At 33.5% G+C, this 14,734-nt stretch overlaps 1 protein-coding gene, 1 non-coding gene and 1 pseudogene across 3 annotated transcripts; all 3 read left to right on the top strand.

Moving 5' to 3' along the window:
• Nucleotides 1-4,548: 4,548 nt before the first annotated feature.
• Nucleotides 4,549-5,333, top strand: LOC148205343 (protein XAP5 CIRCADIAN TIMEKEEPER-like). 2 transcript variants are annotated; one of them, XR_015785157.1, is made up of 4 exons: nucleotides 4,549-4,771; nucleotides 4,861-4,926; nucleotides 5,012-5,074; nucleotides 5,144-5,333. XR_015785157.1 is itself a non-coding variant. In XM_088110433.1 (3 exons), exons 1-3 carry the CDS (start codon nucleotides 4,601-4,603, stop codon nucleotides 5,015-5,017), a joined length of 243 nt encoding a protein of 80 aa, XP_087966559.1. In that variant the 5' UTR covers nucleotides 4,550-4,600; the 3' UTR covers nucleotides 5,018-5,333. The 2 variants fall into 2 exon arrangements, 1 of the variants encoding a protein (XP_087966559.1); XM_088110433.1 differs by having other exon boundaries at nucleotides 4,550-4,771; nucleotides 5,012-5,333.
• Nucleotides 5,334-6,414: 1,081 nt separating this feature from the next.
• Nucleotides 6,415-7,963, top strand: LOC148205342 (uncharacterized; annotated as a pseudogene).
• Nucleotides 7,964-14,174: 6,211 nt separating this feature from the next.
• On the top strand, nucleotides 14,175-14,281 carry LOC148205341 (small nucleolar RNA R71). The gene has a single exon (XR_015783971.1). It is a non-coding gene; the product is annotated as a small nucleolar RNA R71 (small nucleolar RNA).
• The last annotated feature ends 453 nt before the right edge of the window (nucleotides 14,282-14,734 follow it).

Raw genomic sequence — 14,734 nt, 5'->3', positions numbered from 1 at the left:
TGGGCTAGATATTCAAAATTTTATAATATTATGACTAATGATATCATGACACACTTTTACATGTAACTAGATATTCAAAATTTTATAATATTATGACTAATGATATCATGACACACTTTTACATGTAAGGAATTTCTTTAATTTTCAATTGAATAAAAACATATAGGATTTTGAATTTCATAATTCTCACTATTCTCACATACATAATATAAGAAAACTTACCTGAATCCATTTTATAGTTCCTTCCTTTCAATTGTTCTCCCTTCTCTTACTCCTCTTTGATTCTTCCTTGATGATGATATAGAAATTGTGGAGGATGTTTTTCTCTGCCAAAGTCACAGTTTCTTGTTCTTTCTGAGAACATTACTTTTTTCTTTCACTTTTCACAAACTTAACATGTCAACGGTAGTAAAACATTTTTCCTCTTTTATGATATTTAACCAACTTTAATAAAATACCAAAATACCCTTTATTGAAGTGAGAAAAGAGAGATTAATTTTAACAGCTCTAAAATAATTATATAACTTTAATACCTTATATTCTAATAATCATCACATTAGAATCTTTATATTAAAATTATACTTTAAATTTCATGAACTAATTCTTAAATTAATATGATTCAACATCACATTCATTTGAAATAGAACACAGGTAAAATTAATCATAAAAAGATAAATTTTTGTATTTTTTTTTAAATATTTAGGTGTCTTATATAATCATTACTCATCTAAATACAGAAGAATTGGAACCCCTACCACAGTTTCTTCCTCATCATCCTCTATAATGCCTTCTTCAACCTCCGTGACAGCCCGCACATCAGTTCCTTTTGTGCTAGCTCCTGCCAATACCTGCTATAAACACTTATCTCAAGCTGAGATCACTGTTCATCGTGAAAAAGCGCTTTGCTATATTGTTATGAAAAATTTAACCCAAACCATCGTTGTAAGACTCGTTTCTTTCTGTTAGTTGCTGAAGGTGAGAACCTGGAGAATGTTGGTAATAGTGGTGAGGACGTCGAGAATGGTGATAACATCTCACCTACCCCTTTAATTTTTTTTGAATAATTCTATTTTTAATCTTAATAAATATTATGACAGATGTTTATAACTATTAAATAATATGTTTTAAATTTATTTAAAAATTTGTCACCACGTGTTATGTAGTAAGATATTTTATCTTAAATATTATATTTATCACATAAAATATCTAAGATATTTATAAACATATTTTCCGATGTGTCTTTGTTGCTCCTGGCTGTCTAGGACGCTTGCTCTTCTCCAATTGTTGTTGTTCGTACTCGCCAAAGGAGGGGGAGGTACCTGCAAAGATACTCCGACGCTCAAGTCAGATGTGAGTTATGGAGCCTCAGCTCTCAAGAGAGTGATTACTGCTCTGAAATATTATTTAGGGCCTCTAGAACATAAAGAGAACGTACCTGGACCTTGGCCCTGTTACTGTATTTATAAGCAAAATAAGAAATAACCACCTTACCTAAAAATGTGGTTAGTGGCTTTATAAATATCTTAGATATTTTATGTGATAAATATAATATTTAAGATAAAATATCTTACTACATAACACCACGTTTTATATTATGACTGTTAGTACAAAAATACGTCATAATATATTTAACTTTTATTATAATTATGCCACCGATCAATCTATTATGATGGATAATTTTCATCCATCATAATATGTCTGTCATAGTATGCTATTTTTCCATTAGTGGCGAGAAAGACTTCTTTGAGAAAATTTGTTCTTTAGATCGTTCCAGATCTCTGAGGCGTTGTTCATCCATATGACGCTTTGTCTAATGGACATGGAAACAGAGTGGACGATCCATGATTATTTTCACGATTCCAAGCAGCATGCTCTGGCTTATCTTTGTCAGGGGACCGAACATTGCCAAGAACGAATTCGATTTTGTTTTTAGCGCTAAGGACAGTTAACATTGAGCGACTCCAAGAATAATAATTTGTGTAATCAAGAACCGGTAAAATAAGAGTCGTGACTGGGTTCTCACCGGGATGAAGGTACAAATAATTGTGGAGGAAACTCTCTTCTGCCATGACTCAAGCAAGAACCAAAAAGAAAGAAAGAACGACAAGAAAGGGGAAAGAAGAAACAAAGTTACGCAGCAGAGCTCTTCAAAAGAAGAGCTCTGATACCATATCAAGATAATAGAAGAAATATGCAGAGTAAAGATCATTTAAGATATTTGCAATTGATGAAGGAAGCACATAAGTCATACCTTAAGGAGGAGAACATGTAATCCAACCCTATGCACAGTGAAAAGAAAAATTGCATAGAGAAAGAAAGAGATGGATGTCTAGAACATAAAAGTGTATTATTGTAAAAATGAAACGTGTGTTACAGTTAAACCGGAAGAGAGAAAAAATAAAGGGGAAAAACAACGGGCTGGGCCGCAAGACAGTAAGCCCAATAGCTAATATTATCAACTGCCTCAGTTATTCCGTTTTGCGGTAAATTTCTGCAAGTCCAAGGAGTAAATAGGCATCCACCCCAAAGTCCGTATATGAAGATCGACATACCAAGTTTTGAGGGCACAGATGCAATGGGCTAGATATTCAAAGTTTTATAATATTATGACTAATGATATATGACACACTTTTACATGTAAGGAATTTCTTTAATTTTCAATTGAATAAAAACATATAGGATCTTGAATTTCATAATTCACACTATTCTCACATACATAGTATAAGAAAACTTATCTGAATCCATTTTATAGTTCCTTCCTTTCAATTGTTCTCCCTTCTCTTATTCCTTTTTGATTCTTCCTTGATGATGATATAGAAATTGTCGAGGATGTTTTTCTCTGCCAAAGTCACAGTTTCTTGTTCTTTCTGAGAACATTACTTTTTTCTTTCACTTTTCACAAACTTAACGTGTCAACGGTAGTAAAACATTTTTCCTCTTTTATGATATTTAACCAACTTTAATAAAATACCAAAATACCCTTTATTGAAGTGAGAAAAGAGAGATTAATTTTAACAACTCTAAAATAATCATATAACTTTAATACCTTGTATTCTAATAATCTATCACATTAGAATCTTTATATTAAAATTATACTTTAAATTTCATGAACCAATTCTTAAATTAATATGATTCAACATCACATTCATTTGAAATAGAACACAAAGGTAAAATAATCATAAAAAGATAAATTTTTGTATTTTTTTTAAATATTTAGGTGTCTTATATAATCATTACTCATCTAAATACAACAGAATTGGAACCCCTACCACAGTTTCTTCCTCATCATCCTCTATAATGCCTTCTTCAACCTCCGTGACAGCCCGCACACCAGTTCCTTTTGTGCTAGCTCCTGCCAATACCTGCTATAAACACTTATCTCAAGCTGAGATCACTGTTCATCGTGAAAAAGCGCTTTGCTATATTGTTATGAAAAATTTAACCCAAACCATCGTTGTAAGACTCGTTTCTTTCTGTTAGTTGCTGAAGGTGAGAACGTGGAGAATGTTGATAATAGTGGTGAGGACGTTGAGAATGGTGATAACATCTCACCTACCCCTTTAATTTTTTTTGAATAATTCTATTTTTAATCTTAATAAATATTTTTTTAAATTATTTTTTTATTGAAATTATTTTATATTTTTTAACAGAATTTATAAATGTTTTTAAAATTCATTTTTAGATTTAAAATTTAACAATAATCTAATTTAATTTAAAATTTGAATACTATTTAATATAGGTTTGTATCTTAGTAATTATTAAAATATAAATTTTATTATTATAATAATTATATTATAAATAAAATTAAAAATAATTAAAATCAAAATAGAAATAATAAAAATTAAAAAACAAATTTAAAAAATAATAATATAAAATTAATTTAATATACTTAAATATATTAAATTATATTAAATAAAATAAAATAAATATTAAATATTAAATATTAAATATTAAATATAAAATAGAAAACAAAATAAAAAAAATTGTTTATATGGATTTGGATATAGATAAATAATTATTAAAATAAAAATTATATTTTAATAATTACTAAGATATAAATATATTTTAAATAATAATGAAATTTTAAATTAAATTAAATTATTATTAAATTTTAAGGGTTAAATATGTTTTTGATCCCTTAACTTTTAGTGAAAATTGGAATTAGTCCCTCTTCAAAACTTTGGACTAATTTAGTCCCCAAACTTTAGAAATGTGTGAATTTAGTCCTTTTAACCAAATTTTGTTAACTTTATTTGATGTTTCAAACGCATTTCTCCGTTAACATTGAAGCAAAAATGTGTCAAATGGTATAAACAACTCAAATGCTATCATGAAACGCACTTGAAACATCAAATAAACCTAACAAAATTTAGTTAAAAAGACTAAATTCACACATTTTTAAAGTTTGGGGACTAAATTAGGCCAAAGTTTTGAAGAGGGACTAATTCCAAATTTCACTAAAAGTTAAGGGATCAAAAACATATTTAACCCAAATTTTAAATCAAAATTGAAATTCTTTATTAAGGAAAAGAAAAAATTAAAAAAACATTTATTGTCTTGGTCTTTGAATACGAGTCTGAGTTGAGGAGCCAAGAAGAGGATGTCGGGTATGGGTGACGGGGACGTGGGCACCGCCCAAGACGCGGTGAGGATTCGACGGTTGGAGAAGCAGAGAGAAGCGGAGCGTCGCAAAATCCAAGAACTCAAAACCAAGTCTGCCTCCGCCAAGGGCCAACTCGGTCTCCTCCAATTCGGTTCCAGCGCTTCCGAGGTACCATGTTCTTCCAATTTCTGTCCTTTCTTCGTCTAGGGTTGCGCTTTTTTAATCTGACAATCATTTTAACTTTTCTTGAATTTCAGATTCTAGAGACCGCCTTCAAAAAAGAAACCGTGGGTTTGCTCACCAGAGAGCAGTATGTGGAGAAGGTATGCGATCGTTTTCTTTACTTTTTCATGGCATACTGGGGTGTGACTGATGTTATGTTTGTTCTTTTATTTGTTAATTGTAAAGAGTTAATATTCAGAGAAAAATAGAGGAAGAAGAGAAGGAGAAACTTCAGAAGCAGCAGCAAGAGTTCGTCTTCTCCCCATTTTTTCCCCTTTTTTCTTTGTTTATAATTACGTATTCACAATCTTCAAACAGGGAGGAGGAGCTTCAATTAGAAAAGCGTAAAAAGAGGAAGATCAAGGGCAAGCGTAAAAAGCGTAAAAAAATAAATAGTGAATATGAAACATAAATTTCTATTCAAGAAATGTAATCAGGTATTGATCTAAATGGTCAAATAGACACATATTACTCAAAATAAAATAGTTAGGGTATGCATTTTATCCAACATGTTTCAACATGAATTTTATCCAACATGTTTCAACATGAATTTTATCAACATGTTTCAAGATCTAAATGGTCAAATAGACAAATATAAATAATAAAATTTAGTCTATAATGCATCTTATCCAACATGTTTCAAGATAAGTGAATCAATCTTACTTTTTATGAAGGTAGGGTGACGTCTCAATTTTGCATTTCAATTCAACACGTGGCGTTCAAAAAATCAACATTTTTTTAAGTCCAAAATTCTTTTTCAAGTCGTGAAAAATTTAAAATTCAAGAGATAATATGCTATCGTTTGAATTGAAACTGTTTGCGGTAAAAAATTGATAATGTTATCAATGTTTTTGAATTTTAAAATATCGTACTAATAAATAAATTGACTTCGATACACTTTTATAAGGTGTGTGATATAATAGCTGAGTTATAGATAATTTACCACTATAAGATAATTATCTAATTTTTTGTTTTATTTTTTTTTCTAACATCGTATTCAATGTAATTATTTCCTTCTTCCTACCTAGTGGCATGAAAGTATATCTAATCAAATTGTACACGTTATATTAAGTTTTAGAATGACTTAAATTAATATGATATTTGTTTGAAAACTTACTTACTTAGATAGGTAATTTGATACATAAACTATATATGTAAAACTTAATATTATAACTAAGATCACTTTAAGAAACAAGGTTGACCTTTAGGTGTGAATAATTCAACCTGATCGTTTGATTCTATAAAACAAAAAATAGAAAATTGATGTCCATATAAAAATAATTCCTCATTGATGAAAATAAGGATAAAAACATTATTGTATTATTAGGAATTTAAGGTGAGTTAAAATCTTAAATCATATAAAAATGAGTAAAATATCTTATATATATATATATATATATATATATATATATATATATATATATATATATATATATATATATATAAAAGCATAAGTTCAAAAATTCATTATTTTAATATTTTAAATTGAAAGTAGTGTTTTGATTTTTAATATATGTTTGTTTGCAAAATAAAACTTCACAATGATATCAAAATTAATTGATAGTTGATCTTGGTGACGGCTCACGAGTATGTATAAAGTAAGGGAAAAATATTTTTTTGATATCGAAAGTCTTCTCTTTTAGATGTCAAATGGAAGATATTATAAATCATGAACAGATATTAAAAGAGGCTTTATCCATCCTCCTAAAATAAATTTTGTACCAGAAAGCGAAAGTCTTATATACTAATTTGATTTTTTTAGTTAAGTATTTTCATAAAGTCTTAGTTTTTTAATCTGGTTAATTTTTTAGAAAGTATTAATTCTTGTTAATTTAATTTGGGCTAAATATGTTTTTAGTCCCTCAACTATCAAGCGATTTTGTTTTTCGTCCCTATTTCAAACTTTGTACGTTTTGATCCCTCTTCTTAAGGAAATCATAACTTTTGGTCCTAAAAAACTAACGCCGTTAAATTTAATCTGACGCTGACGTGGCTAACGGTATGCCACACATGATACCAGCTTTCACAATAATCTTGTGCCACGTTCACGGTGTGCCACTATTCACCACCCTCTTCTCCTTCTTTCCTCTTCCACCACCACCTTCCCCTTCAACTTCGTCCTCACGCAAGCCCGCCACCACCAACCTCTCACGCAAGCCATCGTCGCCAACCATGACTAAACTCAACCCTAAATCGCGCTCCAAAGAAGAAACCCATCCACGCATATCACAACGCCATTGACCGCGTGACACAGAATCAGAACCCGCGATCGGCGCGGCTTCGGCTCTTCCTCTTCCCCGAAGGGGAAGACTCTCGAACCAGTAGCATCAGCTCGCTATTGAACGGCTCAGCCAAACGCGAGAACTGGTTCCTCGACGCACTAAACGGTGGCGTTTCGGGTCTCGAGCGTGGCCGCTCTGAAGCCTTTTCCATGGTCTCGAAAGTACCCGATTACCTCTTCGGATTAGACAACTCCGACGACACACACCAACGCGACCCACGACCCAAGGACCGACCCGTTCTCCAAGACAACGTTTCCGTTTCGGATTCGGGTTCTCCCGCCCCGGTTGTTTCCTCACCGTATTGTTTCACCTCATCAGCGCCCTGCGTTCCTTCTCTTCTGAACCTTCCCCCAGCAAAGACTAAACTTTCAAACTCTGTTGCTGATTCGGACTCCAAGGAAAATCAAATGGAACCTGAAACGGAACCGCAACCCAACCTCAACCTAAACCTCTACCCGGGTAACCCTGTAGTCCACTACCCCCAAGAATCTGCATATTCTGGTCATACAGTAAACCCAGTTCCTGTTTTCTATGTTCCCGGTCCGGTTCAACCGGGAACTGTGTCGGTTAATATGCAGTAGACACCTTACTCCTACGTTCAACAACCATACCATGCAGTGGTGCCATCTCAGGTTCCCATCGACTACCATCATTTGATTCCGGGTTCGGGTCAAGTATATGGTGCAGGCGTTGGCAGATGACTCCACTGCAACCTTACAATCCTTCCGCCTCAGTGGTTCTCGACGGTTTGAAACAACACATGTATCATGCCGTGCCAAATTCTGACCTGGTTCCCGTACACCCGATGATGCCCATGACCGATGCTGATGAACTACAGAGAGGTGGAGCGGAGTAAATTTCCCTTAACCCCCTGGCAATAAATTTCCCTTTTTTCCAGATTTTCTCCCTCAGGTGTGATAAAGATCACCTTAAAAACTGAGGCAGTAACGTCTCTTTCTCACCACCTTGTTTTTATCTTCTTCTTCAATTTTCTTTATTACATCCCAATTAATACCATGAAATAAAGACACTTTCATTTGGCAAAATTGATAGAAAAAACGGAGGGCAGCGGAGGTCGCCGAAGGGCGGTGGAGAGCGGCGGGGCTGAGGTGAAAGATCGAGGCAGAGGTGGTGGTGTCGGGGGTGGAGGTCGAGAGAGGGAGGAGGGTCGTTAGCCAGCTCAGACTATTTTTATAGATTTTCAATTTTTACCATGACAGAACGTGGCACACCGTTAGTCACGTCAGATTAAATTTAACGGCGTTAGTTTTTGAGGACCAAAAATTATGATTTTCTTAAGGAGAGGGATCAAAACGTACAAAGTTTGAAATAGGTACGAAAAACAAAATCGCTTGATAGTTGAGGGACTAAAAACATATTTAACCCATGTAATTTATTTTAATCTTTTTTACTAATACCATTTAAATAGACATCCTACTCACATTTCATCATCTATTTTGAACCATGTTAATACTAAATTAAACAAAATTAACAAAAATCAAAATCCACTTAAAAAAAACAAAATCCAAATTAATATTTAAGTCAAATTAGAATAGAAGAAACATTGAACACTTTCAAAATAGGGTCGGAAAATAGGTTTATTTTTTTTTCGTTTCATGTTTTTTTTTATTTCTTTATCAGTTTTTTCTTTTTCGACCCAATTATTTTTTAAATTCCACCCACTTTCACTCTTTCACTCACGACAGCTCGCTTTCACTTTCTCTCTAACACCATTCTCCATTTCCGTCGTTTCTTCTTCCTTCTTGGTGCGTTGGTTGTGCGTCATTCGTGGCGGTGGCTGTTCGTGGCGGTGGTTGTTCATGCGTTTGCTCTCCAACAGGTTAGTTGTAAGATCCTTGAAAATATTTGTATTTCAGATACTAGAAAAAAAAAGTAAAAAGTGAATAGTAAATTGTGAATAGTATATATATATATATATATATATATATATATATATATATTGGAAAGGATAAGTATTCCACGTTGCCTTGAGTCATAAGAGATCAGAATTCACCAAATTGTAAATAAAAAATTATTTTTGTAATAGTAAAATGAATAAAAAAATGAATAGTTAAAATGAATAGTAAAAATGAATAGTAAATTTTTTTGCTATATATAGCCAAGGGGGGAGGCTGAAAATTTACACCAAAAACACTTAAATTTTTTTTGAGAGAAGAGAGTTGGAAGAATTTCTAATTGCAAAGGGGATATTAAGAGTATTTCAGAGAACGAGGAGATTAAGAGGTAAGGGTAGCTAACCTTGAGTATTTCGTTTCGTATTATCTGGAGTCTTGAATATGCAATATTTTGCTTTTGTCTGATTTTAAATTTTGAATATGAAGTATTTTGTTTCTGTATGATCTTGAAATTTGAATGAGAACATGCTTTTGTGTTTAGATCCAAGTGTGATAATTGTAAAATGTGATGTTGATTATGTTATGTCATTTGTATATTATTAGTTGTTTATTTTTGTATTTTTGGATGGATTAGAAGTTGTCTAACCGGCTCTGCCAGATTCAACTTCTTGTTTTCCCAAAGCTTTTGTTGTTTCTTATATCTTTATATTGTATTTTTGGAAGGACGAGAAGTTGTCTAATCGGCTATGCCAGATTCAACTTATTGTTTCCCCTCACCTTTTATTTCTTATTTATATTGTATTTTTGGAAGGATGAGAAGTTGTCTAACTGACTCTGCCAGATTGAACTTCTTGTTTCCCCAGAAATTTTATTGTTTTATCTATTTTCTTATTGCATCTTTCTAGAAGGATGAGAAGTTGTCTAACCGGCTCTGCCAGATTCAACTTCTTGTTTCCCCTGAAATTTTATATTAATATTATTTTGATGGTAAGGGGAGCTAATTATTTTTGTATGAATTTATTTTATAAAAATATATGCATATGAATGTTGAACTAGTGTGCTCTTGTGAAACTGTTTTATGACTTTTATTATATTGGGTGTTATAACTGAAACTGTGAAATTGTACATGTTGTGATGTGATGAATTCAATCTGTTTTGAATGAGTTTGTTGGCTGAAATTGATCTTGTTGGAAGGTCTGGAGTAAGGGTTCTGTAATAGCTTGTATATGGGTATTAAATAGATGTACAGATACTGTTTGAGGTTGCTGTGAGAGGAAGTGAAAATATTAAAATTAGGCATTTCAGATTTATAGCATAAGAGAACAGGGTAGATAATTTAAATAAATCAATTGTTAATTATTGAGGGCCTTTCTTTGTTGGTAGGATAGAGGAACCTTAAAAACCTGAGTTGGCACATCCCTGATCATAGAGCAGCCTTGGCCTGGTCCAGTCAGTTGTGACTAGTCATATGTGCTGGCGTCGAAGGTGAGTTTGATGCGTTCAGACATCTGGGTCCTCTCCGGTGACCAATTGGGGTAAAGAAAAATCTCTACTAGGATGAAAATAAAATAAAACAAGTTGATTATAGATGCATAATATTATCATGGTAAAAATTTCATATATATTTTATTTATCATTACATTGAGCCCAGACTTTAATATGTAGTTCCTAAGATATGTTGATATATTTTGGTTGATCCATGATCTTTGTTTGGTGAAAATATGTTGAGTTATACTCGTTATGGGCAAAATGAGTTTATAATATGAAGCATGATATCTGGCAATATGTTTAATTTATTGATACCAAAACGGGTTATTATGAATTCATGATTAAAGAATGAACATGATTGAGTTAGGTAGATAAGAGGGTATGAATTGTTGGTTTTATGAAATGTTGGAGTGGATATGAGAAATCATTACTTATGAAATGATGTTTACTACCGGGAGTAGTATGTTCGAGTTATACCATGAGAGTTTGGTATGAGCAAAGTAACACCTGAGGTTTATGAAAGCAGGCAGAAAGTGGTCTGACCATAAGGCTTTGACATAAACATATGATTCGTAAGTTTTATAGAAGCAGGCAGAGAGGGGTCTGACCATAAGGCTTCAGAAAGTAAGACATAGTATATAAGTGAGGCTTAAGAAAGCAGGCAGAGAGCGGTCTGACCATAAGGCTTCATGAGTAAGCATGGTACACTTGTAAGATTTATGGAAATGAGAAAGATGATTTTGATAATGATGAATTAATGACATCGGAATAATGATATTTTATCAATTGCAGAAATACATGATTATAATATTTTTATTACAAGTTTAACAATTTTATGATATGGTTGGCTTACCCTTATTTGTTTGTACTATGATCATATAACTCATGTTATATGTGATTAGATAATGTTGCAGATGCGGTTGAAAAAGCTTAGAGATGAGAGAGATGCAGGGAAAAACTTTCAGGGATTTTTGTAAAAAGAATAAATTTGTAAAAAAGAATAAATTTGTATTGGGAAGATTATGTTGTGTAAAACTTATAAGTTGAAATTTAAATGGTGAAGACTATATTGTTTAAAGTTTGTAAGTTTGGTATTGTACTTTGGAGTAATTGAAATAAAGTTTGATTGTTTATATGAGATATCAAATTAATTTAGTCTCTACTATCAGTAATACCCTTTAAAATATTTGGGTGTTACAGCAGCTGTGCGACTTAAATATTTTTTTTTTGAACATACATTCGCAAAGCGCACTTCAACTATGCGCTATGCGAATTAAAATAAAAATTCCCTCTCACATCAAATTCGCTCTGCGCAAAATTTAGCCTTGCGAATATTTTAACAGAGCTCTCCCTCAAACTTTTGGTAGCATAGCGCAAAGTGTGCGATATGCGAATTAATGCTCACTTTCTCCTAAATTGCTCTAGTGATTTTATTCGCCTTGCTTATCCAATGCGCTATGCGAATCCTTTTGCATAGAGAAAATTCAATTTTTTTAATCGCAAAGCGCATGTAATGCAATATGCGAACTACAATCTCAAAACAATTTCTTTTTCTCTCTCGCATAGCGCCTAAAATTCGCTGTGCGAATAAATCACTGCTTCATAAAATCATCTAGTCGCTTAGCGCACCTCAGTTGTGCGTTGTGCGACTAGAGCGTCAGAAATCAATATTCAACCTTCATCAATACTTCCTCTCCACAATCAATCTCAATAATTACAGAAACACAATCAACAAACACATATATACAAACATGTGTTAGGGTGCCTCCTAGCAAGCGCTTCTTTAACGTCACTAGCTTGACCCAGACAATTCATGGTTAAGTTGGATTCTTGATGTTAGTGTGTTTTTTCCTTTCATGACACCAACATTTTCTGAGTAACTTACTTGTCACCAACTTAATTCTTCTTGAATATGGAGCCTCAATTTCGAGTACTCCATTTGCCTTTATGTCCTTGATGACCCATAACCTGTTCTTAAGATTCACAGGTTTTCCAGGTTTGAGTTCATCACTTTTCACTTCAATTTGTTGGTGAACTCTTTGCTTCTCCTTATCTTCATCTCTTTCCTTCACTTTTGGATTGAAACAATTAAGATTCTTCTTGGCCAACTTGGCAACTTGCCTTGGAAGACTAGTAATTGCTAAAACTTCATCTTTTACTTTGGAACTAGTCTTTTCCTCTTGATTTTGCTTCACATCTTCAAAGACATTAAATATCACCTCCTCATCTTGGTCTTTTAATTTCACAGTTTCATCATCAACATGAATGACAACCTTAGATGTCTTCATGAAAGGTCTTCCAAGAATGAGAGGTATATCTACTCCTTCCTCCATTTCCATTACTACAAAATCAACAGGAAATTTTAGTTTATCAACTTTAATCACCACATCTTCCACTACACCGTAAGGATGCTTAATGGACCTATCTGCCATTTGCAAGATCATTCTTGTTGACTTAACTTCAAGGTCACCAATCTTTTTGAGCATAGATAGGGGCATCAAATTGATGCTAGCCCCTAAGTCAACAAGAGCCTTCCCTATATCATGATTTCCAATGGTGCAGGGGATAGTGAAACTCCCTGGATCTTTGACTTTTGGAGGTAGAGATTTCTGCATAATTGCACTGCAATTTCCCTGCACTTCAATTGTTTCCTCATCTAAATACTTCTTCTTTTTACTGAGGAATTGCTTCACATATTTTGCATAAGCAGGAATTTGTTGCAGTGCTTCAGTCAAGAGCAAAGTAATCTCAAGTTGATTAAATATCTTCTTGAACCGATCCATTTGTCTTTCCTTATCCTTCTGTGAAGTATTTTTAGGATAAGGAAGTTGCTTCACCAATACTTTCTCTTTTTGTCTTCCATCTTCCTTCCTGTTTCTACTTTCTTCTTTAATCACCTTCTTTTGATCATCCTCTTTGTGTGCTTGAATCTCTTTATTTGTCGGCTTCTCCTTATCTTCAAACCCCACTTCTTTTACACTTTTGGTTATTATGACATTACATTCCTCCCTGGGGTGAACTTCATTATTAGCCACAAATTTCTTTTCAGATGTCTCCTCAAGCTTCTTTGCAAGTTGACCCATTTGTGTCTCCAAATTTCTAATAGAGGCGTCTGTGCTCTTTTGATTTGATATGGACATTTGTATGAATTGTTGAAGAGTTTCTTCTAGTTTGGATGTCCTATCAGAAAGATTAGGTTGTTGTTGAAACTGTTGTTGTGGTGGTCTACTAGAACTAGCCTGACCCATGCTAGGATGAGGTCTCCATCCTTGATTATAATTTCCATAGTTGCCCGAACGGCCTTGATTTCCCATATAATTTACCTCTTCCTTAGCATTGGACTGAATAGCACACTGTCCATTTTGGTGCTCTCCACCACACAATTCACAACCTTGCACAGTTTGATGATGTTGTGCCTGTGATACAGTTTGGAGTTCCTTGGGTAATTGTGACAACTTTTTCATTAAAGACTCAAGTTGTTGAGTCATGATTTTATTTTGGGCTAACAAGGCATCTTGGGATTGCAATTCAAACATTCCTTTCTTTTGCATTTGCACTCTCTCACTTTGGACATCGTTATCACTAGATGCCATATTTTCAATTATTTCTTGTGCCTCATCAGGTGTCTTCCACCTAATGTTACCTCCAGCAGAGGCATCTAGCATAAGCTTTGTGTGAGATTTTAAACCTCCTAAGAAAAGGTTTAATTGAGTGGGAATGTCAAATCCATGAATTGGAGTTTTTCTCAGCAACCCCTTGAACCTCTCCCATGTTTGACTCAACGACTCTTCATGCTCTTGTTGAAAGGAGGATATTTCCTGTTTGCCTTTATTGATCTTGGATTGGGGGAAATATTTAGTCAAAAATTTTGCCACTACGTCATCCCAAGCAGTCAGACTCCCTTCAGGAAAAGAATTTAGCCAAAGCTTTGCATTTCCAGCCAAAGAAAAGGGAAATAAACTCAATCTAATTGCTTCATCTGACACATGTAAAATTTTTACAGTGTTACAAATCTCAGTAAAAGTTGTCAGATGATCATAGGGATTTTCGTGTGACATTCCTGTAAACTGATTACTTTGAACAACGTGAATCAGTGCAGGTTTCATTTCCATATGAGCAACATTTACCACAGGTCGGGCTATACTGTTGAAAGATGAAGGTACAGACACAGAAGCATAATCTTCCAACGTACGCCTAACTCGTTCGTCCTCATTATTTCCCTCCATATCCTTATCCTTTTGATCAAATGAAGAAAAAGTGTTGAAGATAGAAGACAAGCTAGC

This window comes from Vigna umbellata, chromosome 1 (assembly GCF_029865625.1).
Source record: "Vigna umbellata cultivar VRB3 chromosome 1, Vumbellata_1.0, whole genome shotgun sequence".
Taxonomy (NCBI): Eukaryota; Viridiplantae; Streptophyta; class Magnoliopsida; order Fabales; family Fabaceae; genus Vigna; species Vigna umbellata.
This window is presented reverse-complemented; position numbering and strand designations above follow the sequence as displayed.

Bases quoted from the DNA above. Each gene is read 5' to 3' on its own strand.
- LOC148205343 (XM_088110433.1), top strand. From the start codon at position 4,601: ATGTCGGGTATGGGTGACGGGGACGTGGGCACCGCCCAAGACGCGGTG. The intron at 4,772-4,860 runs GTACCATGTTCT...CTTGAATTTCAG, and splicing joins TCGGTTCCAGCGCTTCCGAG to ATTCTAGAGACCGCCTTCAA.